The sequence below is a fragment of the Lipophrys pholis genome (assembly GCF_963383615.2).
Source record: "Lipophrys pholis genome assembly, chromosome: 12".
NCBI classification, from domain to species: domain Eukaryota; kingdom Metazoa; phylum Chordata; class Actinopteri; order Blenniiformes; family Blenniidae; genus Lipophrys; species Lipophrys pholis.
In genome coordinates, this window is record NC_137641.1 from 5,588,127 (window position 1) to 5,615,861 (window position 27,735).

The window sequence follows — 27,735 nt, forward strand, 5'->3', positions numbered from 1 at the left end:
CACTCATGCTTGAGCATACACACTCTGTTTTTTAATATAGCTCCTGAGTATGCACATCATTTCAATGTTCAAACCTTTTCATTTAAACTTTTGTGGCAAATGAGTTTATTCTTTATTACATAAAATGACTGATTTACATTGATGTGATTTTAATATAGTTGATCATTTGTCAAAGGAATCACAGATTTTGACAATTCAGTGAAAAACAAACTGATATTTCCAGAATAGTTGAGACTTACATGAATATTTTTCCAAAACAGTACTTTTACTTGTAATAGAGTACAATTTGTGCTTGAGTACAACCCTCCAGTATTAAAATCCACTTCTTGAAGTTCCCATGTTGCTTTAACTTATGAACCTTTAGCAACACGTCTGAAGATAAACAGGAAACAGAACTTGATAAAATGCACATACGTTTCAAATACAGTACAAAGATTGTGGTCATATAAAGCCAGAAAAAATGTACACATCAGTGCACACACACACGCACGCACACGCACGCACACGCACGCACACACACGCACACACACGCACACACACGCACACACACGCACACACTGTTATTTTGGACTTTAGAGCGAGTCGACGCCATGCTGAGTGCTGAACTCCTGGAAATCCTCGGGGATGGTGTCTGTGGAGGAAGTGACAGCGAAGGTTTACCTGAGGTCAGAGGTCACACACACTTTTCTACACGACAACATGAATCACAATATCTTTCCAGAGAGGAGTTGTTATGAGACATACATGACATCCAGACTGCTGAGCTTCAAATCAACAAGAAGAATTTGCCTGTTAATTAAATCTACATAGATAAAGATGAAGCGTTCATGTAGCGACGCACCAACACCATGAAGCTAATGGCTACTTGCCCATACCGAGTACCGATACAAATACTTAAATACAAGAAAGCCTATTCCATACACAAAAGATATGTGTTGCCTCAAAACTGTTTAGCATGTAGCACGTATCAACGCTGGTGTGTGAGCCTTAACACGTTTTTGCATGAAGCATGTAGCAACGCTGGTGTATGAGCCCCGACACTCCTTAGCATGTGGCATGTAGCAATGCTGGTGTGTGAACCTTGACACGTCTTAGCATATAGCAACGCTGGTGTATTACCCCCGACACTTTTTAGCTTGTAGCATATACCATTGCTGGTGTGTGAGCCTTGACGCGACGCTCGTTTTTGAGCCTAAACATTCTTTATCATGTAGCATGTAGCATCGCTCATGTGTGAGCCTCAAACTCTTTAGCATGTGCCGTATCAGACTGTATACTGGTATCCGTATCAGTGCATCGGTATATGTGTATCGGTATCAGTGCATCGGTATATGTGTATCGTATCGGTGCATCGGTATCGGTGCATCGGTATCGGTATCGGTGCATCAGTATCGGTGTATCGGTATCGGTGTATTGGTATCAGTGTATCCAGTATTGGTGTACCGGTATCGTGCATCCCTCTATGCATGATGGGGGGAAATGAAACAGTGAAGCTTCTCTTACCGTTGCAGCGATATCTCAGATTGGACCAGATGATGTTTTCTTGCGAGAAGCAGAAGACGCCCAGCCGGCCTCCTCTCATGGTCGTGTCGATCGTCACGCCGGAATCTGCAACCAACTCACTTCCTTCATAGAAACGAGCCCTGAACAACACAACCACAGTTTTAAGTGTCTGAGGGTCTGATTTACTAAGATCCCACTTACCTCAACGCGTCGCTGAGGTAAATGGTTTTTAAAATTATGTCTGTTTCCACAGAAACGGCAGAAATACAGAAAACAATGGAATTTTAATCATAGGAGTGCAGGGTCATTCATATGGACAGATGACCAAGTTGGGGTATATTGGATACTATTTGTACATTTCAGGGTAATATTGTACATTTCAGACGTAAATCATTTTGTATTTTGCACATTTTAGGCGTATATTATACATTTCAGGGGTATAGTGTACATTTCAGGAGTGTATTGCATATTTCAGGGGTATATTGTATTGTATATTGCACATTTTATGGATATACTGTACATTTCAGGGATATATAAAATTCTATTTTGTACATTTTAGGGGTATATTGTTATGTTCTTCACCTTCTATTTTGAAATCTCATTGCACAATTTTTCTTACCTATATTATTATCTATTCTCTTATTTAGATTCAAGTTTAGGTGGTATATCTTGTCTATATTCTGTATAAGTGTATTCTGGGTGATATATGTCTACGCCGTAGGAGGGCAAGCGAGCTGAAAATATGATTCCACTACGTTCAGAAGAATCAACAATAAATCTCACTGTGACTGTAATTTATAATTTGGCTATAATGTGAAAAACGTAAGCTGGATTTTTGGAAGAAGGTGAGACACCACATTCTGTCCCGCTGCATCAGGTAGATGGTATCGTCAGACTTCAAAAGCCTTCCATCATTATTGAGGCTGTTGCTGGTGTGCGAGGCTTCGCTCGGACTTCCAGCAGGACGTCACAAAGCTCCGATTGGATCAAACTCTGAAGGATAAGCTCAGTGGACTGAAATGACCTCAGGTCGCTGGGTTTTAATCCTCTGGAGCCTGTTTGAATCGTGGACTTTAATCCTGTTGTGTAACTATAAACCACAACTGGAACCAAGGAGAGAAATATCCACAAGGTAATGGAAACACATTCGCTGCTTTTTAAGATTCTCTCTTCAGTCTCTCGTTGTCTCTCCCCTTTGTCCGACTTTGTGAAAATGACGTTTCATCAGGAACAGAAAGTGTTATCTGCCAGAAACAGAAACTCTTGCCCTTCCCACGGCAGCAGTTGAAGAGTCTTTCTTAGTTGGTGAGGACAGAGCGGCCGTGGAGCCTCTGCTGACGTTCAACACTGGATCAATTCACTGTGTTGGAAATTAGTACTTTTACTGCAGTTACATCATTAAGAAGTAACCCACTTCACTAGTTGCTGTAAAAGAAAAGCATTTTTTACATGTGTTGGGCCTGGTAACAACCAATAAATTAATAACCGGCCAATTATAGAGTGAAATAGTTGTAATAGAGTAAATCTCATTTACTCTACCTTTTCTGTTGAGAAAATTGAAGCTAAATATTTTTTTAAATCCCTATTTATGAATTATGACTTTCCTGGATGCGGTTATTACTTTATATGCATTGTATTCATGTCAGGCTACTTTTGTTTCCATGGAGACAGAGTCAGAGCATATTAAAAAATTCCACCTTTTGAGCTGTTTTCGAAAAGTAGCGTTTACCCCCCATTTCCAGTGTGTGTGTGTGTGTGTGTGTGTGTGTGTGTGTTGTTATCCGGAGTAGCTGAGTTCTATCTCTGTTGTTCTGCCATCATATATCTCGCTGAGAGCTGAACAACTTCGTCCTGGAATGAACAGTCAGAATATCCTGGTCAGAAGGAACAGTCAGAATTTCCTGGTCGGAAGGAACGGCCAGAATGTCCTGGTCAGAATGAACAGTCAGAATGAACAGTCAGAAGGAACAGTCAGAATATCCTGGTCAGAAGGAACGGCCAGAATGTCTTGGTCAGAATGAACAGTCAGAATGAACAGTCAGAATGTCCTCGTCAGAAGGAACAGCCAGAATGTCTTGGTAAGAATGAACAGTCAGAATGAACAGTCAGAATGTCCTCGTCAGAAGGAACAGCCAGAATGTCCTGGTAAGAATGAACAGTCAGAATGAACAGTCAGAATGAACTTCAGAATGAACTTCAGTGTCCAAGCATAAACCGTGATCATATTATTGCTAATGAAACATCCGTTGGAAACTGTTCTCAAAAAGTTGCGTTTTTCCAGTTTCCATGGAGACTGAGTTGATTTCATATCTGTAAAGCTGCACAGCCTTAAAGGAGAAGACGAGTTGTGTGTGACTTCATGACATATTACTTGGTCGTACCGGATGTATCCGACCTGCGGGCGGTGCTGCAGGTACCAGCGGTAGGACACTTTGTCCTTCCAGCCCACGTTCCTGGGGTCCTTCCACAGCAGGCGCACCTGGTCGTTGGTGTCGCCCGTGTGCCACAGCGAGTTCCTCAGGTGCTCCCCGGGGCCTGATTTAGACTTCACAGCCTGGAAGAGGCCAAAAACAAACAAACAGACAAACAAACAGACATGTCAGGCGATTACAATGCGAGTATCGACCATCTCCTGCGACTCGCACCTTCAGCTGGATGCCGGGCTCGGCCACCGCCCGGAAGGGCGTGGCCTGCCAGTAGGTCTGCTCCGTCTGCTTCCACATCACCACGTAGAAGGAGGATGAGTCCTGGTAGCCGAAGATGAAGCCGGCGTAGTCGTCGTCCGTCACCGTGTTGACGTGGAACGTCCCCTCGAAGTCCACGCCGCTGAACGCTGTGTAGCCTGATGGTGCAGAGCGAGACCTGACTCACTGCCTGCAGCTTCATTCCGAGACTTACGGTGATTCCTTCGCCAACGACAGTTAGGCAAGAAGGTTTTGTTTCGTCTGCGATCAACCTGAATTCCATGAAATCTTCAGGGATGATTTGTCACCATCAAGGATCAATCCATCAGATTTTGGGACTTTAACTAAAAGTTTCTGAATGGATTTAAAAAAAATAGGAGAACAAATGTCCCATACAAAGTGGATGAGGGGCTCCTCATAGAGGAGGTCAAAGGAGATCAGCCTCTGTTGCCATGGAGACACTCCCTGCTCAGTGTTTCACAGTGATGTAGCTACCTGACAGGCTAGGTAGCATTGATATGAGCTAATGGCTATCATGCTAGCCATGCTAACTCAGTTCCACAAACAAATGTGGTGTTGGTGCAGGTCTGCGCTCTACCGAGTGTAGCTCTAGGATTAGAACATGCATCTTACCGACGGCGAGTCCAGGGTCACTGTTCATGGTCTGAACGATTTCCATTCCCTGTTTGGAACAAGAGGAACACGTTCTTAATTATTGATCATTACTGATCATTATTGATCGATGCTCAGGCAGGTTTCAGATTGATCACAGTCCAGAGGCGCTCTGGTCAAAGTTTCTATTGGTCTAGATCAGGGGTCAGCGACATCAACACTCAAAGAGCCATTTGGACCCGTTTCCCACTGAACAGAACACACTGGCTCAAAGTCGCAGCAGAGGGACCTGAGAGCTGCATGAGGCTCCGGAGTCGTGGATTCCCGACCCCTGGTCTAGGTCATGGTTCAGGTACTGGTCCAGGTCCAGGTCCTTGTCCAGGTCTCAGTCCTGGTCTCAGTCCTGGTCTAGGTCTCAGTCCTGGTCTCAGCCCTGGTCCAGGTCTCAGTCCTGGTCTCAGTCCTGGTCTCTGTCCTGGTCCTGGTCCTGGTCCTGGTCCTGGTCCTGGTCCCGGTCCCGGTCCCGGTCCTGATCCCAGGTTCAATCGGCACTAAACCGGTTTGGATCTTACCAATCAGCAGGTTCCTGTTAATGATTGGGCTCAGACTGCAGTGAAACATGGAATTCCACAGGGTTCAGTCTAAGGACCTACATTATATAAGGCCTCCGCAGCCTTTATCACTAAAAGAGCCGTTTTTCCAGAAAATAAGTAAATTCTCTGAAAAAGAAGAAAAAAAATCTAAAAAATATTTGTTATACATCAATAAATTAGGTTACATAAATAAAGACCCATAGGTACAATTTAAATATATTTCCAATACATTTTTAACTCTTTTAGCCCTTTTCAGAGATTTTTCCTGTTATTCATGGTCATTTATGCATCTTGACTATTTTAGCAATTTAAATAATTTTATTTTTGCCATTTCTACTGTATTTATTATCTCATTATTATTATTATTATTATTATTATTATTATTATTATTATTATTATTATTATTATTATTATTATTATTGATATTGATATTATTGATATTATTGACATTATTGACATTATTGACATTATTGATATTATTATTATGAGAGTAGTTTTAGCTATTTTATATATTTTTTAAAAGACTGGCTATTTTAGCTGTTTTAATGACTAAGCTGTTTTAAGCCTGGATTAGAAATTCAGTGTGGAATGCAAAGAAAATCAAAATGCAAGCAAAATGTTTATTTCTGAAAAAGTGAGGGAGCCGCGACAGAGGGCCTGAAGCGCTGCAGGTTGCTGACCTCTGACCTCTACTCTATCAGGAAACACTCCATTAACTTCCTTTGTTATGCAGATGACACACAAACATATTCATCTATGAAACCAGATGATACTGATCAACTTGTCTTAAAGACGTGAAAGCCTGGAGGAGCTGAAATTTTCTGCTTCTGAACTCAGATAAAACAGAAGTTGTTAAAGAGAGAAATGATGTAAACACGTAGTACTACTGTGAGGAACCTGGGAGTTCATTATGACCAGGATTCATCCTTCAACTCCCACATTAAACAAATCATAGAACGGCCTTCTTCCACCTGTAGATTCTCTAAAACTAGGAATACGTTGAGTCCGAGTGACGCAAAGAAATGAATCCGTGCATTTGTAGCTTCCAGAGCAGAATAGGAACTCCCTGATCACACAGTGTAATCCGTAATCTCACCTGGTTCAAAACAACCCAGTTGGGGTCAATCTGGGCGTCGCCCTCAGGGTCCAGCACCACCGTCTGGAAGGCCCTGAAGTCGGTCAGGGTGACCTCGGCGTTTTCGGGACAGCTGTCGATTCTGTCGATCACTTTGTCCTGGTCGAAGTCCGACTCGCACACGTCTCCAACGCCGTCGCCTGAAGACGACGAGGAGGGTTTAAACTTTAACGTCTTCACAATAAACCTGAATCCCTTCAGCAAAACCATTGAAACAAGGAAACATCGCTTTAACCAAACAGCTGGACAGCATGTTAAAGGTTTACTTTAATAAACTTCAACGTCTGTCTTTGACTATTCTTCTACCAGCCAAAAAAAAGTCACTTTTATTATTCGCAGATGAAGAAGCAACATCTTCGTGGTGCTTTTTTCCCAGAGGTCTCAGATTAAAAGGAGCATGAGGACACAGATTAACGCGTCATTCACACCAAAAAAAACACTCAACCTCCATCCAAGAGACCATCCATCCATCCATCCATCCATCCATCCATCCATCCATCCATCCATCCATCCATCTTATCCGTTTCCGGGTGGTGGGGGTGTCAGTCTGAGCACCGTCACCCAGATCACATTGCACCCATTAAGAACCTTTCCTGCAGGTGGTGAGCCCACAGGAAGGTGGCGCCCAGCGTGGGACATGAACCCTCTACCTTGAGACTGAGAGTTTCATGCTCTACCAACTGAGCCGGCCGGGGACCCAAGAGACCATTTTAACACAATTATAACGATGAGTCACAACATTTCCAGACAAGGTCGGGCACACGAAAATTATTCTGCTTTTACTTTCTGCAAAAATGGCCACTGAGGCCTCGCTCACACGACAACGTTTTCATATCGTCCATCTACTGAGCATGTGCAGAAGAACTGTTTACTACGACATTGGGCACAGGCCAGCAGCAACGTTTTGAAAAGTTGCATTCTACCCTGTTTCCACGGAGACAGAGTCGAACGGTTTACAAAAAGTTGCGTTCCAACAAAAGCAGATGGAATTGTGGGTATTTTGCGCATCTCTAAAGCAGGCACATGGAAGGACTGAGCGGAGGACTGAGCGGAGGACTGACTGTTGTCGTCGGTCTGGTCGGGGTTCGGCACCAGCCGGCAGTTGTCCGGCCCCGGAGGCTTGGTGTCCGGGATCCCGTCGTTGTCGTCGTCGTCGTCGCACTCGTCGCCCAGCCCGTCTTTGTCGGAGTCCAGCTGAGAGCTATTGATCACGTAGGGGCAGTTATCCTTGGTGTCCTGGTGGCCGTCGCCGTCACTGCAGGGAGAACAACAGACGGGAGGCGAGTGAAGAAGAGATGCAGCAGGATGATGATGAATGAAGATGACAGGTGATTACCTGTCTTGGTTTGTGTCGCAGGAATCTCCAACCAGGTCGTTGTCCACATCAGACTGAAGAGGGCAGAAGAGAGGCCATTCAAAGAAAAACAGGGATAAAATAATCCATATCACTTAAAGTCCTGCCTTTCATTTGTATTTAACATCATCAACAGTCATAATATCTTTAATAAAAGTGCTTTGAATTTAGACATATTGTCTCTTATGTTGATGATACTGGACTTTTTGTCCATTTTAATTTTCTGTCCTTGAAAACCGAGCAAATTCTAAACATTTTTCATAAATCATAAAAAAAAATTATATTCTTTCATTTTTTAAGCCAATTTCTTAAGAGCAGCGACACGAAACTGACACCCGAGCTGAGATATTGGCGATTCCGCCATGAAGGCTACTGGCATTAGCCTCAAAGTCATGCAGTCAGGGTGGAGAAACACCCCATACTGCAACAGCTATAGAGTTTTCTTTTGGGACATTTCACTGTATTTTGCAATATTAGATTTGGCTTTATGTCTGTGTTGTAGTTATTTTTAGTAGTAATTGTTTGGTTTAATAATAAAAAAATAAAATAAAATAAATAAAATAAAATAAAATAATAATTTAGAAAATAAACACAATACAATATAAAATAGAACATTGTCATGATGTATAATCTGTGACTACAACATAGATAAGTTTACATTTAAGGCTTATTATGGCACTATTTTACAGACAAGATGAAATTGGGCAGTTAGTGGCTCTTTGACTAAATACGTCTGCTACGCCTCATTCAGAGTGACTGCCTGGTTCTACGTCTGTGTGACCTGGTTGGGGTTGGGGATGTCGGGGCAGCTGTCACAAGCGTCTCCCACTCCGTCCCCGTCACGATCCCGCTGGTCTCGGTTCTGGACAAGCTGGCAGTTGTCCAGGAAGTTCTTCAGACCTGCCAGACCACCCAGACGACTCAGTTAAAGGGATCTGCATCTCTATCCTGCAGATCGACTTTCTTTCACCACGTTGTCATACCTCCAAACATCAACCTTTCACTCTGTGGAACTCTACGGACAAATCACTCAAACTGCTTTCCTCTTTTAAGGCTGAATTATTTCAAGACGCCCAAATAGGATTTTATTTGTTGATTATTGTTTTAATTAACTCCTTTGATAGTTTTCTCTATATGTTGTTCCTTGACCCTTTACCTGGAATGTTTATTGATAAAGAGGGTTTCATATAATTCCAATGGGCTTCTTTGATTTCCTGCAGTCAGTTTAACTCACAGTTTAACTCAGTTTAACTCCACCATTTAATTCACGGTTTAACTCCACAGTTTAACTCACAGTTTACCTCCACAGTTTAACTCAGCTTAACTCACTAGTTTAACTCAGCTAAACTCACCAGATTAACTCAGTTTAACTCCCAGTTTAACTCAATATTTAACTCCACATTTTAACTCACAGTTCAACTCCACAGCTTAACTCTCAGTTCAACTCCACATTTTAACACAGTTTAACCCCACAGCTTGACTCAGTGTAACCCACAGCTTAACTCACAGTTTAAGTCACAGTTTAACTCCACAGTTAAACTCAGTTTAACTCCATGGTTTACCTCCACAGTTTAACTCAGTTTAACAGCCCAGCTTAACTCAGTTTTACTCACAGTTTAAATCAGTTTAACTCCACAGTGTGACTCAGTGTAACGCCACAGTTTGACTCAGTTTAACTTCACAGTTTAGCTCAATATAACTTCCCAGTTTAACTCACCTAACCCAACCACAATTTACCTGCTCCACAGTCTACCTCAATTTAATTTCCCAGTTTAACTCACAGATGAGAAACACAATTCATTAGTTCTCACTTTACTCAAAAATAAAGTGTTCTCTTAAGTGATATTTGCCTTCTCTTAACTAAAACAGTACAATAAGTATGGACGATCATAATATCATAAACATACTATAAATAAAAATAAATAGCAATATGGGACCTTGTAGAGAGAATCACGCCGTGAAATCCATTTCATGGACAGCCTGTTGTTTGAGATGTCACCACTAGGAGGCACTTTTGCATTTTCAAAAGACTTGAGTGCAGCCTGTGTTTCCATTCCTGGCAGCAGCAGCAGCAGCAGCAGCAGCAGCAGTACAAATAACTAAAGGTCAAGCAGCAGAGATGGAAGAAAAGCTGTGTGGTGTCCTGTGGGCTTTCTGAGGTGCAATCAAACTGGTGAGTGATCAAAGCTGCTGCTCGCTCTGGGGTCAGACCGCTGTCGGCCTCTTCATCGATACTTTCTGATCTTCTTTAAGAAGGCTATAAATCATCCCCTCTACTAAATATGAACAATTTAAATAACGAATACAAACTGTGAAACTGTGTGAGTGTCGTTGCCTCTATTATTTACTATAAGAGTCCAGAGCAGAATACTAAGTCCTAACAGCCCTCAGTCCCGCTGGTTACATAACGCCAGCGTCAGCAGTGATGTAATATTCCCTACGTACCATCGCCGTCCATGTCGTCATCGCAGGCGTCCCCTTTGCCATCGCCGTCGGTGTCCCTCTGGTCACCGTTCTCTACCATGCGGCAGTTGTCGCAGGCGTCGCCATGCGTGTCCTTATCACTGTTCCTCTGGTCCAAGTTGGGCTTCAGCCAGCAATTATCCTGAGATAGACGAGTCACGGACAGAATTTAGCAAGCAGGGAAATGATGCTGGTATCAAATTACAAGGCCTGAATCAGTTGACATAACAGATCTGAATTTTTTCTGCGACAATATGCCTGTCGAATTGAGCATCTCCAATAGGGACGTTCAAATCCTCTTATAAAACTAACAAACATTTTTTATTTACATCAGTCGGGCGAATTCGGACCAATGTGTCAAATTAAAAACTTTTTGTTTAATTTGAAGGCTGATACTTCAGATCCATACGATCGCCATATTTTGTGTATATTTTGAAACGCCCCCTCGACCAACCTGCTCGTTAGGAATCCCGTCGCCATCAGCGTCGTCGTCACAGGCGTTTCCATGCCCGTCCCTGTCTGCGTCCTCTTGGCCAGAATTGGGAACGTAGATGCAGTTATCCTGTGAAGACACTAGGGGGTTGAACGAGTCCGTCCGCTGCTGCTCTGAGCTGACAGCTTGCGCCTCGCTTACCTTTTTACAGTTTGCGTCTTTGCATTTCAGCTTATCGTCGGGGTATCCGTCAATGTCGGTGTCTTTCCCGCACAGGTATCCATTGCCGGCCCAGCCGATGCCACACTGATGAGACAAAGGAAGCGTGAGCCTGAAGGATTCGGCGCCGGGGCGTACGGGTGGCGTGAGCCCCCACCTGGCAGGTGATGGAGCCGTCTCTCTCCATGTTACACTGGGCATTGACGTCACAGGGGTTGGTCAGGCTGTTCCCGCAACTGATCTCCGGCTTGCAGCCCTTCACCTGATCGCCGGTGAAGCCCGTCTTACAGGTGCCGCAGTGGTAGGAGCCCTGAGGGGCGGAGCCAGGACAGGACAGAAGCATGTGAGGCGCTCTGAACCTTCAGGGGGGCAGGAGGGTTGGGGAGGGTTACAGCGACCTTACCACCGAGTTGTGACAGACGGAGTTGGCGGCGCAGCCTCCGTTGTTGGGTCCTTTGCATTCGTCAACGTCGTCGCAGACCTGGACGACGCAAAATGAGACAAATGAAGCCGAGAACAAGACAAAAGTGGAAAATCTGTTGATGTTTCATCGCCGCTGCAAGAGAAGATGCAGAAAGTGGATGAAATATCAACAAAACCTCAAAACTCAAAGTAAACGTTTCATTTTGAACAGAATGTTGAGAACAAAAATTTGTGATTCTCTAGGTTTTTCTTGAAGGATTTTACCATCGTTTTGGCTTTGAGCAGTTCTCGTGTTTAAATTGCCTTCCTGAAGTCAGTGTGGAAGAAATGTAACTAATGTTCACACATAATGAGGCGTTAGGATTCCTTTCATCTTTTTATTGTTTTTGTCTTTAGTGTGAGTAGCTTTTACCTGCTTGTTGTTCTGAGCGAACAAGACGCCGACGCCCTCTATAGGCAGGCCGGTGAAGCCCAGGGGGCAGGCCTCGCAGCGGTAACCCGGCACCGTGTTCACACACTTCACTCCGGGGAAGCAGGGGTTAAACTGACACTGGGGGGGGGGGGGGGGGGGGGGGGGGGGGGGGTTACAATTATAGTTACTGTTACAATACTGTTTCTATAACAAAATTTTAAAAGTTTAAAAGACATTTTAGTTCAGAAAACATGACTTTTTGAAAACGCTCCGACTCCGTGGAAACTGGAGAAAATGAAGCTTTTCGCAAACACCCAGGCTTCATCTCCATGGAAACGGGGGCAAAAACATAACTTTTCTAATGTGGTTTGACTAACTGGGAAACGGGGAATACACGATTTCCAACAATGAAAATTAATAAAATGAGTCTTTTATTGGCTTCATGTGAAAGAGAACTTTAGTCAGAGTGTTTACGTAGGTTGCCATGGAAACGGCTGTAGAGCAGCGTTCATCATTCTACACCTCCATTCCTCCATGTTGAAGCTTTTGATTGAGACACGTCCAGAAATAAAGTGAAAGGAGCAGAAATTCACAATGGAATGCTGAAATGTTGAAAAATAAGAATCAAGATCATTCACATTATTATTATTATTATTATTATTATTATTATTATTATTATTATTATTATTATTGTTTATTTATTTATTTTTATTTTTTATTTTTATTATTTTCCTCTATGGCCATTTCGGGGCAAGACAGACGTGATATGATTTCAATAGAGATACGAGGAGACTCAGTGTTTTCATTGGACCAAACCACTGTTACAGTCTGTCTCCTGGTTCCTGGATCCTGCCGGTGGTGGAACCATTGGTGTGATGATGTGGTTCTACTGGCTCCCTGACCATGGAAACACAACCGCTTCTTTGGAGCTGCTCATTAAGAACTGAACTAGAACCTGAACTAGAACCTGGTTCTTTTTGCTGGAAAAATCCTAATAGTGAGACATTCCCCAGTTGGTTCTCTGGAGGTTCCACGTTCTCCCTCAGTGTTTTCCTCGATTTTCTTCACAATAAAACTGTCTTCACTCTGCAGAGAATTCATTTCTAACGTTGGCTTCACCTCGTTCACGTCGTCGCAGTTGAAGCCGTCCCCGGTGTATCCGTCGGGACAGGGTCCGCACTCCACGCCATCCACCGTCTCGATGCACATGTTGTCACGGAAACAGACGCCTGGGGTGCAGCGGGGCTTCACCACCTCGGTTCCTCCCAGACCTGCAATCACAAATGCACTGCTTGGTTCTGGACACTCCCGGGGCTGTTTTGTGGCGGGCTGTTTTGTGGCGGCCTGTTTGGCGGCGGGCCGTTTGAGGAGGCGTCGTTCTCACCGCAGGCCTGGCACTCCGAGATGGTGTTCCTGAGGAACGAGGTTTCTTTGACCTGGAACAGAAACAGGTTCGATCAGCCGAGCTTCTGGCGGAGGTCGTGGCCAGGGTGGGGTGGGGGTGTGGGGGGTTAAGGGTTGGGGGTTAAGAGGCCTCCGAGGAGCTGGGGGCCCTGGGGGCTCTGGGGGGCCGTTACCTGCTGGATGAGGACGTCTTTCAGCTCGTTTATCACCTTCGTTAAATCCAGCATTTGATTGGACAGCTGCTTTGTGTTGACCCCTGAGAGAGAGGAGGGTTAGAGCTGGTGTTGGTGTTGGTGGTGGTGGTGGTGGTGGGGGGGGGGTTCCCATGATGGGTTTGAAACCCTTACCCAGAGTCTGAACCGAGTCTCTCTGCTGGAAGTGGCAGTTTTGTAAAGAAGCAACGTTCTCGAAAGAGTCTCCGACCACCAGCTTCAACTCGTCGACGCTCTCCTGCTCCAATCACAAGTGCTCATTACTGAAGAGTTCATGTATTTCAGGGGAGTAGTTTTTGCAAAAAGTTGATCAAACACATACAAACCAATACATAAATACACGCAGAAAAAAACATAACCTTCTTGGCAACTTTGGTTGGTGAAGGAAACTGAGGCCCCGTTTCCACGACAACGTTTTACGTGACAACACCTAATCCGTTAAAAAAACAGGAGTGTGTTTCCACTGCAGCAGCGGACACAGAGACAATGATGTAGTTAGTGAGCCGGGCCACTGGAGGGCGCTGTTGCTTGATTTTATGATGAAACCACACATACGTGTGGAGAGAACAATACACTATACAAGTGAAGAAAATGGAGAGAACCTGGCATCCGTATGGACTGATGAGGCATCGGATGGTATCAGGGAGAGTCTCAACTATTAAACTACTGATCTGGACGGTAAGTCAAACCACCACAGGTCGGCCATGTTTGTTTACAACTGGATGAGCAGGAGGGAGGGGGAGATGCACAGTAGCGGCTCAGTAACCTCCATCAGTCTCTGCAGGAGGGAACAGCGACCGTGAAAGAATCTTTCCACTTTGGGAGCCGGATTAAAAACTTCAGAGATACAGTGGATCAGAACACTGATGTCGTATAAACGGACGCTCCAAAAGTGAAGAAAGTTTTGTGGATACACTCATATTTGTTGTCGTGGAAACGGGGCCTGAAGCACGAGGAGGACAAAGCTGTATGTAAATGTCATGGTGGATGTTTCGGAGGAAGGGGGTCACCAGCTCTCGGGCCTGCATGGTCTTCAACTCCACGGTGCCGTAGCCGGCCGGCAGACCCTGGAAGGCGGCAGGCAGGTCGCGGACCGTCTCCACCAGCCGACAGTCCAGGTGAACATCCACGCCCCCAGGCCCCTGCTGCTGCAGCCCCTTCAGGTGGAACAGCAGGCGGTGCTGCTGGCCGTCCGCCAGAACCAGGTTGTTAAAGGTCACTGAGCTCGTCCTCCTATCGGTACGCAGGTATCGCAGCACACCTGGGGGGGGGAGCAGCAGAGGGAGGAGAGAGAGAAACAGAGGGGGGGCATACAGAGAAACAGGAAGATGTTATCAGAGTTTTATTTACTAGTGTCACACCTTGACTCGCTGCTCAGAAGCACGTCAGATAATTAATGTGTCTCTTATGACCTAAACCAGGAGTCTGAAACCTTTCCCATCCAAAGGTCTGCTTTTCTTTCTGGTTCTCTTTTTTAAACATGTTTAATCTTAAACTAAAAACTCAGAAAGTTTTTTTATGGCGTTTTGCTGAACATACATTCACAACTTTTCATGATTTAATTTAGAATTGATTTTTCTGGTTTGGTTGTTTTATCCATTTTGACTTTCACCATTTTTTAACCATCTTAACCATTTGACCTGTTTTTGTTCTATTCGTGAAGATTAATGGCCACATTTAATTAATTAATTAATTTTTAATAATCCACCTTCTAATACCAGTATTTCCTGTTTTTTCACCATTTCAGCTGTTTTTGCCTTTTTAACCATTTGAGGGTGGTCTTTATGCCAATATGAGCCAGGTATGCAAATTAACATAATAATAATAAAAAAGATAATCATAGGATGAAAATTGTAATGTGAACATATAATTTTCAGAGAGCCAATCAAGTTGCAGACCCCCAACTTAAACCATCCACCCATCTTTTTCTACCCTGTACAATAACCCCACATGCATGTTGTTGGACTGTGGCAGGAAACACCCACAGGGAGAACCATCTAGTATTTTAGATCTATATCCAACTCCTATTATCTACTACTTTGAACATCTAACCCATCAACAAGTTAATTCCCACCAATAATGCAACAATTTTAAGTATTTTAAATGTAATGAAGCCAATAGTATAATGAACTAATTAAACTACTTATACTTTTCTAATCCCCTCGGAAAACTCCTTTTCCTGCATTGACTCATGCAGCCACATGAGGGTGCTGAAGGGGGTCAAGGGTCATGCTCAGGGAGTCGACCTGCCACTGTGGGAATCCAACTTCTAATCCTACATTTGCTGCTCTAGCGTCTAGTTCTTCAGCTGCTCTGACGTGGCTCCTTGAAGCTCTCACTAAATTTTATCTTATTTTTCATTTTACACATCAGACTTTCAAAAGGACTTTTATCTCTGAGCTGAAAAAGAGCTTTAAAAGTAAAGTAAGATGTGGGAATGGAGCCAAAACCAAAAGAAATGGAGAACAAAATGCTGAAACAGCTTAAAAAAGGAAAACAAAAAACATGTACAACATTAAAAAAGAGTCCAAATAGTTAAAAATTGATAAAATGTCAAAATTATCTTTAAAAAAAAAAAAGGGTAAAAACTGCTTAAATCAGCTGGAAATGTACTGAAATATTAACTGTCCTGAAGAGTAAATGAAACTCCATCAATGCAACATAAGATTCAGTTTTTGTATCAAAACTATATATCAAAGTTTAGAAGCTGTGTTCGCCTTGTTATTAAAGTGGAATGTGTTTTGCATCTCCATGTAAATTTGACCTGTAAAGACTAATGAATGAATCATCCACCCTAAGTTCTTTAGATGAGAAAACTGCACACGAAAAAAAAAACCAATGTAGCCCTATTTGTGTATTATTACATTAATTATTAACATTAAAAAATAAATAAAAACCTGCAAAAACGAAAACACAAAAAACTGTGTGAAAAAAAGAAGTGATTTTTCCATGAGTAGGAAGAAGAAAAGTACATATGTTGAAGTATACTGGGCTGAATTTTGCTTCTTTCACATTGAATCATCCACTTGTTTAATTCAAGAGTAAAATTAACAGTAAAATGTGGAAGAATCCAGTTTCCTTGGGAAGGTTTTATACATTTCTTTCAGTTTTGACTGATTCTCCAGCTCTGCTTCAAAATCTCCACCGGCAGCATCTGTCTGCTGTCTCACGTCTTTATTTTGGATAATTTCTGGTTGCTGCTTTAAAACAGCTGTGGCAGTGAACAGGCATGGTGGGAGGAGAGCGGTAAAAGCTGCAGGCTGGGAAAGAAACAAAGAACAACCCCAGCAGCTGAAGGAGCTGCTTCGTGGAGACCAGGCTGTTTAATTCCAGGATATTTAACCAACCGCTGGCATAAATGCAGTGGTTGTTTCATTACCTCGGTTGAGCTTGCCCATCACGGTGAACTCCAGGTATTTGCTGTTGTCCTGCGGGTTGAACAGGCTGAACAGCGTGGTGCCGGTCCTGGGCTGCAGCCTGAAGCTGGTGAGGATGAAGGCCTCGTCCACGGCCTGCTCGGCCAGGCCGCCCTGCAGCAGGTCCGGCAGGCAGTCGGGCGACGTCAGCAGATCGTACACTGTGGATGGAGGTTAAACACATCCTGCTGTTTGACGCTGGTGTGAAACGCAGCGACAACTAGAAGGCCGACTTTTAACACTTTGGGCTCATCTGGGCAATTTGACATTTTTAACTACCTTTTGCTTTTACCTCTATATTTCAACATTAATGGTGTTTAACTGGAATGCTTGGTGTCTGTTTTTCCAGCACAACCTCACCTTGTGTGATTCTACAATTATTTATTCATTTTGACCGACTGAATCAACACGTTGGACCTAAAATTACAAAACAATAAAAATATATTAAAAAAAAATTGATGAGGGGAAAGTTAGACTTTTTATATTAAGAGCCACAAACATGTGTAATGAAACGTTTTCACTGCTTAGAAAGCATATCCAATCAGTGTATGTACAAACCAATGCACACCTTTATCCAAAAAAACACATTTGTATGGTGTTTACATAAAAATACCTGAATTTCCCAGGCGTTTTTGTACAAAACCAAGCTGTTACAATCATATAACTGTAACAGTTTGCATTGCTACAGCAGCCAATACAACAAATATATAGCTATATATTCAAATATATAATAATTTCTTGTGTGTATCATAGTTGGACGTGCACTGCCAGAAGAGCCCTTGTAGTCTGCCCATTTCCTCATAGCAACAATGATGCAATTTCCTGATTAGCTGGTTGACATTCAACCAATAGGAAAGGAGTGTCAGTTTCTGGTAAAGAATCAGCTGTTTTACCTCATTTCCTCCACATCAGGGTTTTATTATTATTATTATCATAACTCCATTTTGATTTGGCCTATCAACACCATTTAAAAACTGCTTTAAAGCTTAAAATCTGCACTTTACAGCCAAGTTGAATTGGTGTGGTACAGAGTGCAGCTGCTGCTTCCTGCTACGTCATGCAAATTAGCCATGTGTCAGTTGACTCTCGGGGGACTAGAGGAGTCATCGCCTGGTATTCTCACGTATAAAGTCTCCCTTAAATCACCTTTAAATTAAGTCTTCATGAATCAAACAATTAGCTCATTCTGACCCTTTTTCATACCACGACTTCGATTGGCTGCAGGAACTGTCAATCATGGTGATAGCATAGTGATAGCATAGCAATTGCTTGCTCGCATGAAAATTAAAAAACGATGGTCGACATACATCCAGCCGGAGATTCCAAATGAAATACAGGCTCGTTTGTAAATCACATGGTTCAACGTTCACACTAGTGCTGTTACGGGGATAGCCGCTCACGGCTAAATTCAACAGAGGGGGTTACGATAACAGCGTTCTGTGGTGACAACAACACAGGAGCACAATCAAAACCTCTTGTTTTAGGGGTCTGCCCCCTTGTGGGCGATTCTGATTTGAACAAAGAGAAGAGAAGTACAAAAAAACGAAGAATTTCAGGAAACTTTCAACTGAGGTCCAACACCAATATACGTGTTTTGAGAAGGAAACTCGTGATTTCCGGGCGATGACTCCCCTCTGTTTCTACATTACCATGTTTTTCTTTGGTGTTCAGAGGCAGAATGTAGACGTATTGTTTCTCTGACGGCTGCTCAGCAGCACACAAAAGCCCCAAAACGCTTCTCGTAAGAGTCTCCAGTTAATAAAGAAACTGCAGCCATAGCAGGATGTGCAGTGCATCTCGAGTTCGCCGTCTGCACACGTCTTGAATGCACAAGCGCCCCCCGATGGCCTGCAAGGCCCTCCGTCGCCACAGAGACAAACTGCTCCTGAACGCTCCAAGATCAGCCTCGATGAGATCTGCCTTCTTTCTTTGACCTTTCTGCTCTCCCCCGGGTTTGACTCTGGTTTGACTTGAGTTTAACTTGAGTTTAACTAGGGATTAGCTTGGGTTTAACTTGAGTTTAACTCAAGTTTAACTTGGGTTTGACTTGAGATTAACTCAGGTTTAACTTGGGTTTAACTCGAGTGTAACTTGGGTTTAACTTGAGTTTAACTCTGGTTTAACTCAGGTTTAACTTGAGTTTAACTTAAGTTCAACTCCAGTTTAACTCAGGTTTAACTTGGGTTTAACTCAGGTTTAACTCGGGTTTAACATTAGTTTAATTCTGGTTTAACTCTGGTTTGACTTGGGTTTAACTTGAGTTTAACTCTGGTTTAACTTGGGTTTAACTTGAGTTTAAATTGGGTTTGACTTGAGTCTAACTTGAGTTTAAATTGTGTGTAACTCAGATTTAACTCAGGTTTAACTTGGGTTCAACTCAGGTTTAACTCGGGTTTAACTTGAGTTTAAGTCTGGTTTAACTCGGGTTTGACTTGGGTTTAACTTGAATTTAACTCGGGTTTAAGTTGGGTTTGACTTAACTTTTAGTTGAGTTTAACTCGGGTTTAACTTTAGTTAAACTTGAGTTTAACTCTGGTTTTTTAACTCAGGTTTAACTCGGGTTTGACTTGGGTTTAACTTGAGTTTAACTTGGGTTTAAATCAGGTTCAACTCGACATTCCAGCAAAGCACTCAGGCTCTGAATTTATCGGCACTAATGGCAATACATTTCTACAAGGTTCCTGCTTGTATAGTGTTGTCAACATTTCCCGCTCTGGAAAAGGAAATAACAAATTAAACCATTCAATGAAACAGATTCATTGAATGTAGTTCTCATGTTGGGCCACTAGTGGGCCCTTTGTCTGCTTTTGTAATGAAACCACTCAAACGTGCAGCAGAGAACACGGACATTCTAGTGGACAGAGCACCACGTTGGATTGTTATTACGGTGACTGTCAAAATAAAACCACCAAGTTGGTTTGTTATTATGGTGACTGTCAAAATAAAAGTCCCAGGAAAATATGGATTGGGAGTCATGACACCACGGAGGAAACTTTGTTCTGAATGGCTCTACTGAGCATGTGCAGAAGAACTAGTTACTACCAACCAGGACCAGGAGCAGCGTTTTTTGCCTTTTACATGGAGACGGGTCATTTTCAAAAATTCCCGTTTTAACTAATATCCATTGAGACAGAGATTTTGTATTTTCAAAAAGTTGCAGTTTCCCCTGGATTTATGGAAACAGAGTTGGAGCATTTTCTAAAAGTAGCAATATCCCCCGTTACCTTGGAGTCTGAGTATTTTCAAAAAGATGTGTTTACCCCGTTTCCAAAGAGAAAGTGTCTGAGCTATTGCATAAAGTAACGTTTTCTCCCAAATCCATGGAGACAGAACATTTTCAGAAAGTTGCATTTTCCACTTTTTCTATGGAAACAGAGTTGGAGCGTTTTTGAAAAGTTGCGACATCCCCCGTGTTCTCAGAGTTGGAGCAATGTTAAAAATATGTGTGTAACCCATTTCCACAGAGACTGAGCTATTTCAAAAAGTGGTGTCTTCTCCCGTTTCCATCGAGAGAGCATTTTCAAAAAGTTGCGTTTTCTCCTGTTTCCACAGAGTCTAAGTGCTTGCAAAAAGTTGCATTTTCAGGAACTGGAGCTCAGACTTTTGTTGTCTTTACATGAAAATGTTGTGCAAACAGACCATTGATTATTCATTTCTTTCTTTTGTGCAATAATAACATCAGCGTTGGTACATTTCCCCCAGAACGTAACTCGGCCTGGCATGAGGTCACCGCTAAAACAACACACACACACACACACACACACACACACACACACACACACACACACACACCCTGGTTGAAAGAAGTCTTTAGGAGGGTGAGAGGTACCCCCCCCCCCCCCCCACCCCCCCACAGGGCCTGAGAAAGTGCCCCTCCCCCGATTAACCTCAGATTTCAAGCTTCATAAAAAACAGTTCAGCTGAAAGCCATAAAGTAATCCAGCTCCATGTCCGTCCCGTAACACCGGTGTGTAAATCTGTCAGCGCCACGCCGAGGACCAAGTGGTCGACATTCTTTCAGGGTTCAGTTTGAGTGTCTGGGGGGGGGGAAAGCTGCGCTTTATTGTTTCCTGTTGAAAAACAATAAACACTGAACCAGGGACGGACAACTTTTTTATTTTCATGATGCAAAGCATAGTTAGACCAGTGTCTTTTACCGCCTCAGAGAAACATTTAATATCTGCCAACGTCACATTTTGTGAGACAGTAATGTGCAGGATATGTTAGATTTGGTTTGTTTGGTGATGCTTCTGGAGCCAAACTTAATTACAGTTTCAACAAGCTCGTCGAAGAAGCTTCAACATCTAGAGCACATGTGTCAAACTCAAGGCCACGTTATTTTCTGTGGCCCGTGAGAGAATAAAGGTCTGGATTGTCTTATAATAAATACCGTATAGTTTCCAATAGACGCGCAGTGCGGGAGTGCAAGCCACGGTGCGTTTATTGAGCGCAGGTTCAAGCATTCTATAAAATACGGTAATCACATGTGCCTTTGATGACACCGAAGTAGTTCTGAACTACCGCATAATAACAATAGTTTGTATAAATATAGCACTTTCTTCATGCTGACTCAAACACCAGTTCCTCCAGTGATGCTAAGCTACGCTGTAGCCACAGCCTGGGGCTGCTGAAAGAGGCCTGGCTGCCAATTTGAGCCAACGGCCCCTCCGACCACCTTGCACCATTCATACAAGGCAATGTGGGTAAAGCGCCTTGCCCAAGGACACAATGACAATGACTTTGAATAGAGTGGGATTCGAACCAGCAACCTTTGAGTTATTGGACATCCGACTCTACCACTGAGCCACATTATGTCCAAAGCTTGTTATTGTCGTCCACACCTCAGCGCGGTGCCGGGTTTTAGAATTTCCTCACTCTGGAACCCATGTTGAAAAAAACCCGTTTTCAGGCTTCTAACGCTCATAAAGCTCCGCCTCCTGTGGATGATTGGCCAAAAACGGCTCATTTATGTGAACCGGCATTCTCGTGTGGACGGGCCCCTCAGTTCCATTTAGTTACGTTTTTACTCCCTTATAGTTACATGTGGCCGGGGTGTGAACTACGGGGGTTCAGCCCCCCTTAAAGAGACAGGAGCCCCCAACCGTTAAACATGATTTGTGTGAAATTTTGGGGGGGGTCTTTAAATTGTTGGTGAAATGCTGTTTTTCCCATGCATTTTGGTTTTGTACTTTGTTTGTTTTCAGTTTTGTCATGACTATGTGTTAATTTAGTCTATTTTTATGTCTTTTATTTAGTGCATGAGGGTGAATCTTCACTCTGTCACTTTAATATTGTTGCCGGCCTGCATGCAGTTCCTGTCCTCACCATTGAAGTGTGGGGGCGCTAGTCTTAAACGTCACTTTAAATCAGACAGCCACTCAATTTCAAACAACGGAAACCTGGAAAATGTTGGATTTCCTCATAAAAATAATGTGTAGGACTCTGAGAAGCAACAACAGGAGCTGATCCAGGTCTGTGGAGGATTCTGTCTGAAGGTAATGTCTATAAACTGTAGTATTAATATTCGGCACTGTGGAGCTTCTGTCTGAAGGTAATGTCTATAAACTGTAGTATTAATATTCAGCACTGTGGAGCTTCTGTCTGAAGGTAATGTCTATAAACTGTAGTATTAATATTCAGCACTGTGGAGCTTCTGTTTGAAGGTAATGTCTATAAACTGTAGTATTAATATTCGGCACTGTGGAGCTTCTGTCTGAAGGTAATGTCTATAAACTGTAGTATTAATATTCGGCACTGTGGAGCTTCTGTTGAAGGTAATGTCTATAAACTGTAGTATTAATATTCGGCACTGTGGAGCTTCTGTCTGAAGGTAATGTCTATAAACTGTAGTATTAATATTCGGCACTGTGGAGCTTCTGTTGAAGGTAATGTCTATAAACTGTAGTATTAATATTCGGCACTGTGGAGCTTCTGTTGAAGGTAATGTCTATAAACTGTAGTATTAATATTCGGCACTGTGGAGCTTCTGTCTGAAGGTAATGTCTATAAACTGTAGTATTAATATTCGGCACTGTGGAGCTTCTGTTGAAGGTAATGTCTATAAACTGTAGTATTAATATTCGGCACTGTGGAGCTTCTGTTGAAGATAATGTCTATAAACTGTAGAATTAATTTTCGGCACTGTGGAGCTTCTGTCTGAAGGTAATGTCTATAAACTGTAGTATTAATATTCAGCACTGTGGAGCTTCTGTTGAAGGTAATGTCTATAAACTGTAGAATTAATTTTCGGCACTGTGGAGCTTCTGTCTGAAGGTAATGTCTATAAACTGTAGTATTAATATTCGGCACTGTGGAGCTTCTGTCTGAAGGTAATGTCTATTAACTGTAGTATTAATATTCAGCACCGTGGAGCTTCTGTCTGAAGGTAATGTCTATAAACTGTAGTATTAATATTCAGCACTGTGTTGTCTATGATGGTACCGAGGACAGGATCTCTGGTAGTCTGGACCTTTTTTTTCTAATTCAGACGGTCATGTGTGTCTGGTGTCAGTTATTGGTTTGTTGATGCGTGTTAAAGTATTTCAGAGTATTTTTTGTACATGTTAATGTGGATTTGATCCTTGATGGAGTCGCACTTTTTTAAAATGTTCTTTCATTGACGTTCATATGACTTCCAGACAAGACGTCTATGCAATGTCCAGGAAATTCATACAAAAAAAACTTTAATTGGGGCTTTTTGTGTCCAATTGTGGCCCTGAAACCAGTTTTGGGTCAGTGGGGAAGACCGGTCGGCTTCGCCCTCGTTGCCCTCAGGCAATTCAAAACATCCAAAAGATTTACTGGAACACATACAACAACATCATTTTGACGCCTCCATGAGTTAAAAGTTAAAGTTAAAGCTGTCAGAACATTTACCTGCTTTTAGCTAACATTACCTGCTAAAAGCTCTATTAGACTCCGTTTATACAACGTTTCAAATGAAACTGCATCGTTTTTGTGTTTTCGTTTGTGTTTACATGGCAAAGTTTAGAAAACGATGTAGCGAGCATGGCAGAGAACGATCCGCTCTAAACATTAACAATGGGAGAACATGGAGACGTTTTCAAAAAGTTATGTGTTCCCCCATTTCCACAGACGAGTTGGACTGTTTTCAAAAAGTTGCATTTTCCCCCATTTCCATGGAAATGGAGTTGGAGTCGGACCGTTTTCAAAAAGTTACACCACATTTGGGAGCTGTTTTTAAAAAAGTTGTAATTTCCCCAGTTTTCACAGAGACAGAGTTGGAGCATTGTTGAAAAGTGGCATTTTCCCCCATTGCCACAGAGTTGAATGTTTTCAAAAAGTTGTCTTTCCCTCCGCATTCTCATAGGGATGAAGTCGGAACATTTTAAAAACTTTGCATTTTCCCCACTGACATGGAGTCAGAGTGGAATGTTTTCAAAATGTTTCCTCAACCAATTTACATGGAGATGGAGTTGAATGTTTTCAAAAAGTTCCACCTTAATTGGGAACCTTTTTTTCTTTAATGTTGTGTTTCCCACCATTTCCACAGAGACTGAACATTTTTTGAAAAGTTGTATTTTCCTCCGTTTCTATGGAGATGAAGCCGAAATTTTTAAATAAGTTGCATTCCCCATGTTTCCACAGAGATGGAGCATTTTCTAAAGTTCCACCTTAATTGGAAGCCATTTTTTTTAAATTGGCATTTTCAGTGATTCCGAGCACCGTTGTCATGGAAACAGAAACCAAAACACAACTAACATTTTCTAATTTTACTTGAAACCAACGTCAATGCAATATAAACTAGAGCTACTCTTGGTAGAGCGCAGACTTTCGCCAACACCACATTTGTTAGCACGGCTAGCATGATAGCCATTAGCTCATATCAATGCTAACTAGCCTGTCAGGTCGCTACATCACTGTGAAACCTTGAGCAGGGAGCGTCTCCATGGCAACAGACGCTGATCTCCTTTGATCTGTATGAGGAGCCTCTCTCATCCTCTCTGTATGGGAACGTTTTCACTGTTCTTTAGGATTTATTCAGAAACTGTTTGTCGTTAACGTCCTAAAATCTGGTGGATTGATCCTTGATGATGAGAAATCATCTCTGAAGATTTCATGGAATTTGAGTGAGTCGTTTTTGGGAAAACTTAGTCAAATAAGGCAGATCTTCTAACCCCTAACCGATAAATAAAAGAATACATGCAGACATAAACATAACCTTCTCAGCTGAATAATCAGCTAAAAGCTGATCCAAACTCAATAAGGTACGAAGTCTGAGCAGCGACTGTTGTCACATTGTTATGATAAAGTTATTTATGGATTCGAGGCACTTTAAAGAAGCACTTCATGGTTCTGGGAGCGACTTTCCAATCCCCTTGTGCCGTCATCATGATCCATATCCACAATGACTCAAACACAACTTAACGGCTGTTAGCTCCTAAAGTCCAGCAGAACTTACCCTCACTTAACGCCGGAGGAGAAATGATGGAGGACCAGCGCCGTTAATCTGCTCTGGTTTTATATGAAACATCAGGCGGCCATTGCCAGGAAGGTGTGGATTAATGAGTGTTAGAAAGGTGCGTCATCAATCACCTGGCCGGATAAACTGTAAACAACAATATTTCTACCTGTCGTCTAGCAGATCTGTTTGTTTATCAGAGACCTTGAACTGATGAGAGAGAGGGAGGGAGGGAGAGAGAGAGAGGGAGGGAGGGAAGGAGGGAGGGAGTAAGAGAGGGAGGGAGAGAGAGAGAGGGAGGGAGAGAGGGAGGAAGAGAGGGAGGGAGAGAGACAGAGAGGGAGGGAGATAGTGAGGGAGGGAGGGAGAGAGACAGAGAGGGAGGGAGATAGTGAGGGAGGGAGGGAGAGAGACAGAGAGAAAGAGAGATGGAGAGAGAGAGAGAGTAGAGAGAGAGAGGGGGAAGACAGACAGAGAGGTAGAGACACAGAGAGTGAGAGTGAGAAAGAGAGAGCGAGAAGGAGAGGGAGAGAAAGAGGAAGAGAGAGAACGAGGGAGAGACAGAGAGAGACAGAGAGAGAGAGAGAGGGAGAGGGAGAAAGAGAGAGGGAGAGACAGAGAGAGAGAGAGAGAGAGAGAGAAGATCGAGAGAGAGAGAGAGAGAGAGAGAGAGAGAGAGAGGTGAGAGAGAGAGAGAGAGGGTGAGAGAGATAGAGAGAGAGAGAGACAGAGAGAGACAGAGAGAGAGAGAGAGGGAGAGGGAGAAAGAGAGAGGGAGAGACAGAGAGAGAGAGAGAGAGAGAGAGAGAGAGAGAGAGAGAGAGAGAGAGAGAGGTTTAGAGTTTATTATTGCACCCAGATCTTCTCTGATGATTCCCATGTGTGTGATCTCACTGGGACTTTGTTTGAATTAATACAAACCAGAGACGTGAGCTTCCTGCGCCGAAGCAAAAGAAGCAGATTGTTCTGAGAAGCAGCGTCACTTTAAAATGTCCTTTTTTTGTTTTCTGCTTTTCGGCTGAGATATTTCGTGTTTCGTTCGTACCTATTGCGAGCATCACCCAGCACATCTAACCCTCCGTGTTCTCTGGGTGCCACCGACGATATTCTCTCTCCACAGTGCCTCCTTCATCCATTATGCATTAAACTCAATGCTGGAGCCATTAAATCTACTTTTTGTTTTTTACAGATAATAACAATGGAGGATTACATCACAGCCAGGATGTTGGGAAAAAAATCTTGGAAATTAAGTCGGAGACATTTTCCTTTGTTGACCAAACACTTTTGATCCTGGAGCCTTATAGAACCTGGACACTGGTGTTATAATCTCACTGCCATCCTGCTTCTCCTGCCTGTGTTTAATCACTACACCTTTAACATTTAACATTCAACTTTCTATTCTTTTATTTAGATTATGAGTGTTTTTATAATGCAACATATATTCTATTCTATTCTATTCTATTCTATTCTATTCTATTCTATTCTATTCTATTCTATTTTATTCTATTCTATTCTATGCTATCAATACGGCCCGTTGTAAGTCTATGGGTGTTTCAGTGGAGAGCAGATGAAGCCACTCACCCAGAGCCTGAGCCTCCACATGAGAGCAGAGCTTCAGCAGCAGCTGCGAGGCCAGAATCAGAACCGTCCACAGTCCCATGTCTCCTCCTGCGTGTTGCAGCGTTTCCAGTCCTGCGCCTGAGTCTGCGGATCAGCAGTGAAGCACGGCAGTCATCGGTACAGCAGCTGTGTGAGGAAGAGGATGGTGGGAGTCGTAAGTTGAGGGAGGAGCGTCGGGGGGGCCAGAACCTGCTTTTTAAAACCTTTCCCCAGACGCCCCGTGCACAGAAGGAGTGACCTGGGGGGAAACTCTCTCCATTGGCTCCCACCGACTGCTACCAACCCCACAGGCTCTGAACCAAAGCCCGAGCCCGGCAGCCGCTCAGCCACTGGAGTCACTCCTCCAACCAGGTCCACATTATTTTTAGACTTGTGCTGGAGGTGAAGTGTTTTCCACCTTCAGGAATCAAGACCTCCTCACTCTTTTGGAGATCTTTGTCACACCTCCCACCATGTGCCCTTGTTTCCCCTATTTTTTTTCCATCCTTGGGCAAAAGTCAGGAAGTCTGGCGCGTTAACAAGCGGCAAGCAGCGGCGAGCAGCTTCAGACGGGCCGCTGGCTCGCGCCGCCTCCAGTCGTCAGGATGTCTGGCACCATGAAGAGGCTCAGACCCTAATGATGTTTGTTTTCCAGTTCCCTCCACTGTTGTTCTTTAAGTCATTTCAGTCCGTTTCTAAAGGTTCTGAAACGCAGCTGGTCACTTTTTTTAATCTCATTAACTTTGACGACCCACACAACACACCCTGTACCATTACAAACCTCATAATGCCAAATATACAGTTTGTTATCTTCGCTAACGAAAGTTGTGCGAAGGTTATGTTTTCATCCC

At 43.1% G+C, this 27,735-nt stretch overlaps 1 protein-coding gene across 3 annotated transcripts; it reads right to left on the reverse strand.

The window, feature by feature from the left end:
- Positions 1 to 27,306, reverse strand: thbs4b (thrombospondin 4b). 3 transcript variants are annotated; one of them, XM_080477078.1, is made up of 23 exons: positions 27,144 to 27,306; positions 26,867 to 27,031; positions 16,827 to 17,024; positions 14,458 to 14,708; positions 13,583 to 13,685; positions 13,409 to 13,491; positions 13,216 to 13,267; positions 12,951 to 13,102; positions 11,832 to 11,969; positions 11,400 to 11,477; positions 11,154 to 11,306; positions 10,979 to 11,083; positions 10,799 to 10,906; positions 10,327 to 10,486; positions 8,663 to 8,781; positions 7,864 to 7,916; positions 7,589 to 7,782; positions 6,489 to 6,667; positions 4,821 to 4,869; positions 4,149 to 4,345; positions 3,885 to 4,057; positions 1,504 to 1,643; positions 1 to 631 (listed from the first exon to the last, which is right to left on the reverse strand). In XM_080477078.1, the coding sequence occupies exons 2-23, from the start codon at positions 26,943 to 26,945 to the stop codon at positions 573 to 575; spliced, it is 2,823 nt and encodes a 940-aa protein (XP_080333204.1). In that variant the 5' UTR covers positions 26,946 to 27,031; positions 27,144 to 27,306; the 3' UTR covers positions 1 to 572. The 3 variants fall into 3 exon arrangements, with proteins under 3 accessions (XP_080333204.1, XP_080333203.1, XP_080333202.1); XM_080477077.1 differs by having other exon boundaries at positions 26,867 to 27,279; XM_080477076.1 differs by lacking the exon at positions 27,144 to 27,306 and having other exon boundaries at positions 10,799 to 11,083; positions 26,867 to 27,078.
- Positions 27,307 to 27,735: the final 429 nt, after the last annotated feature.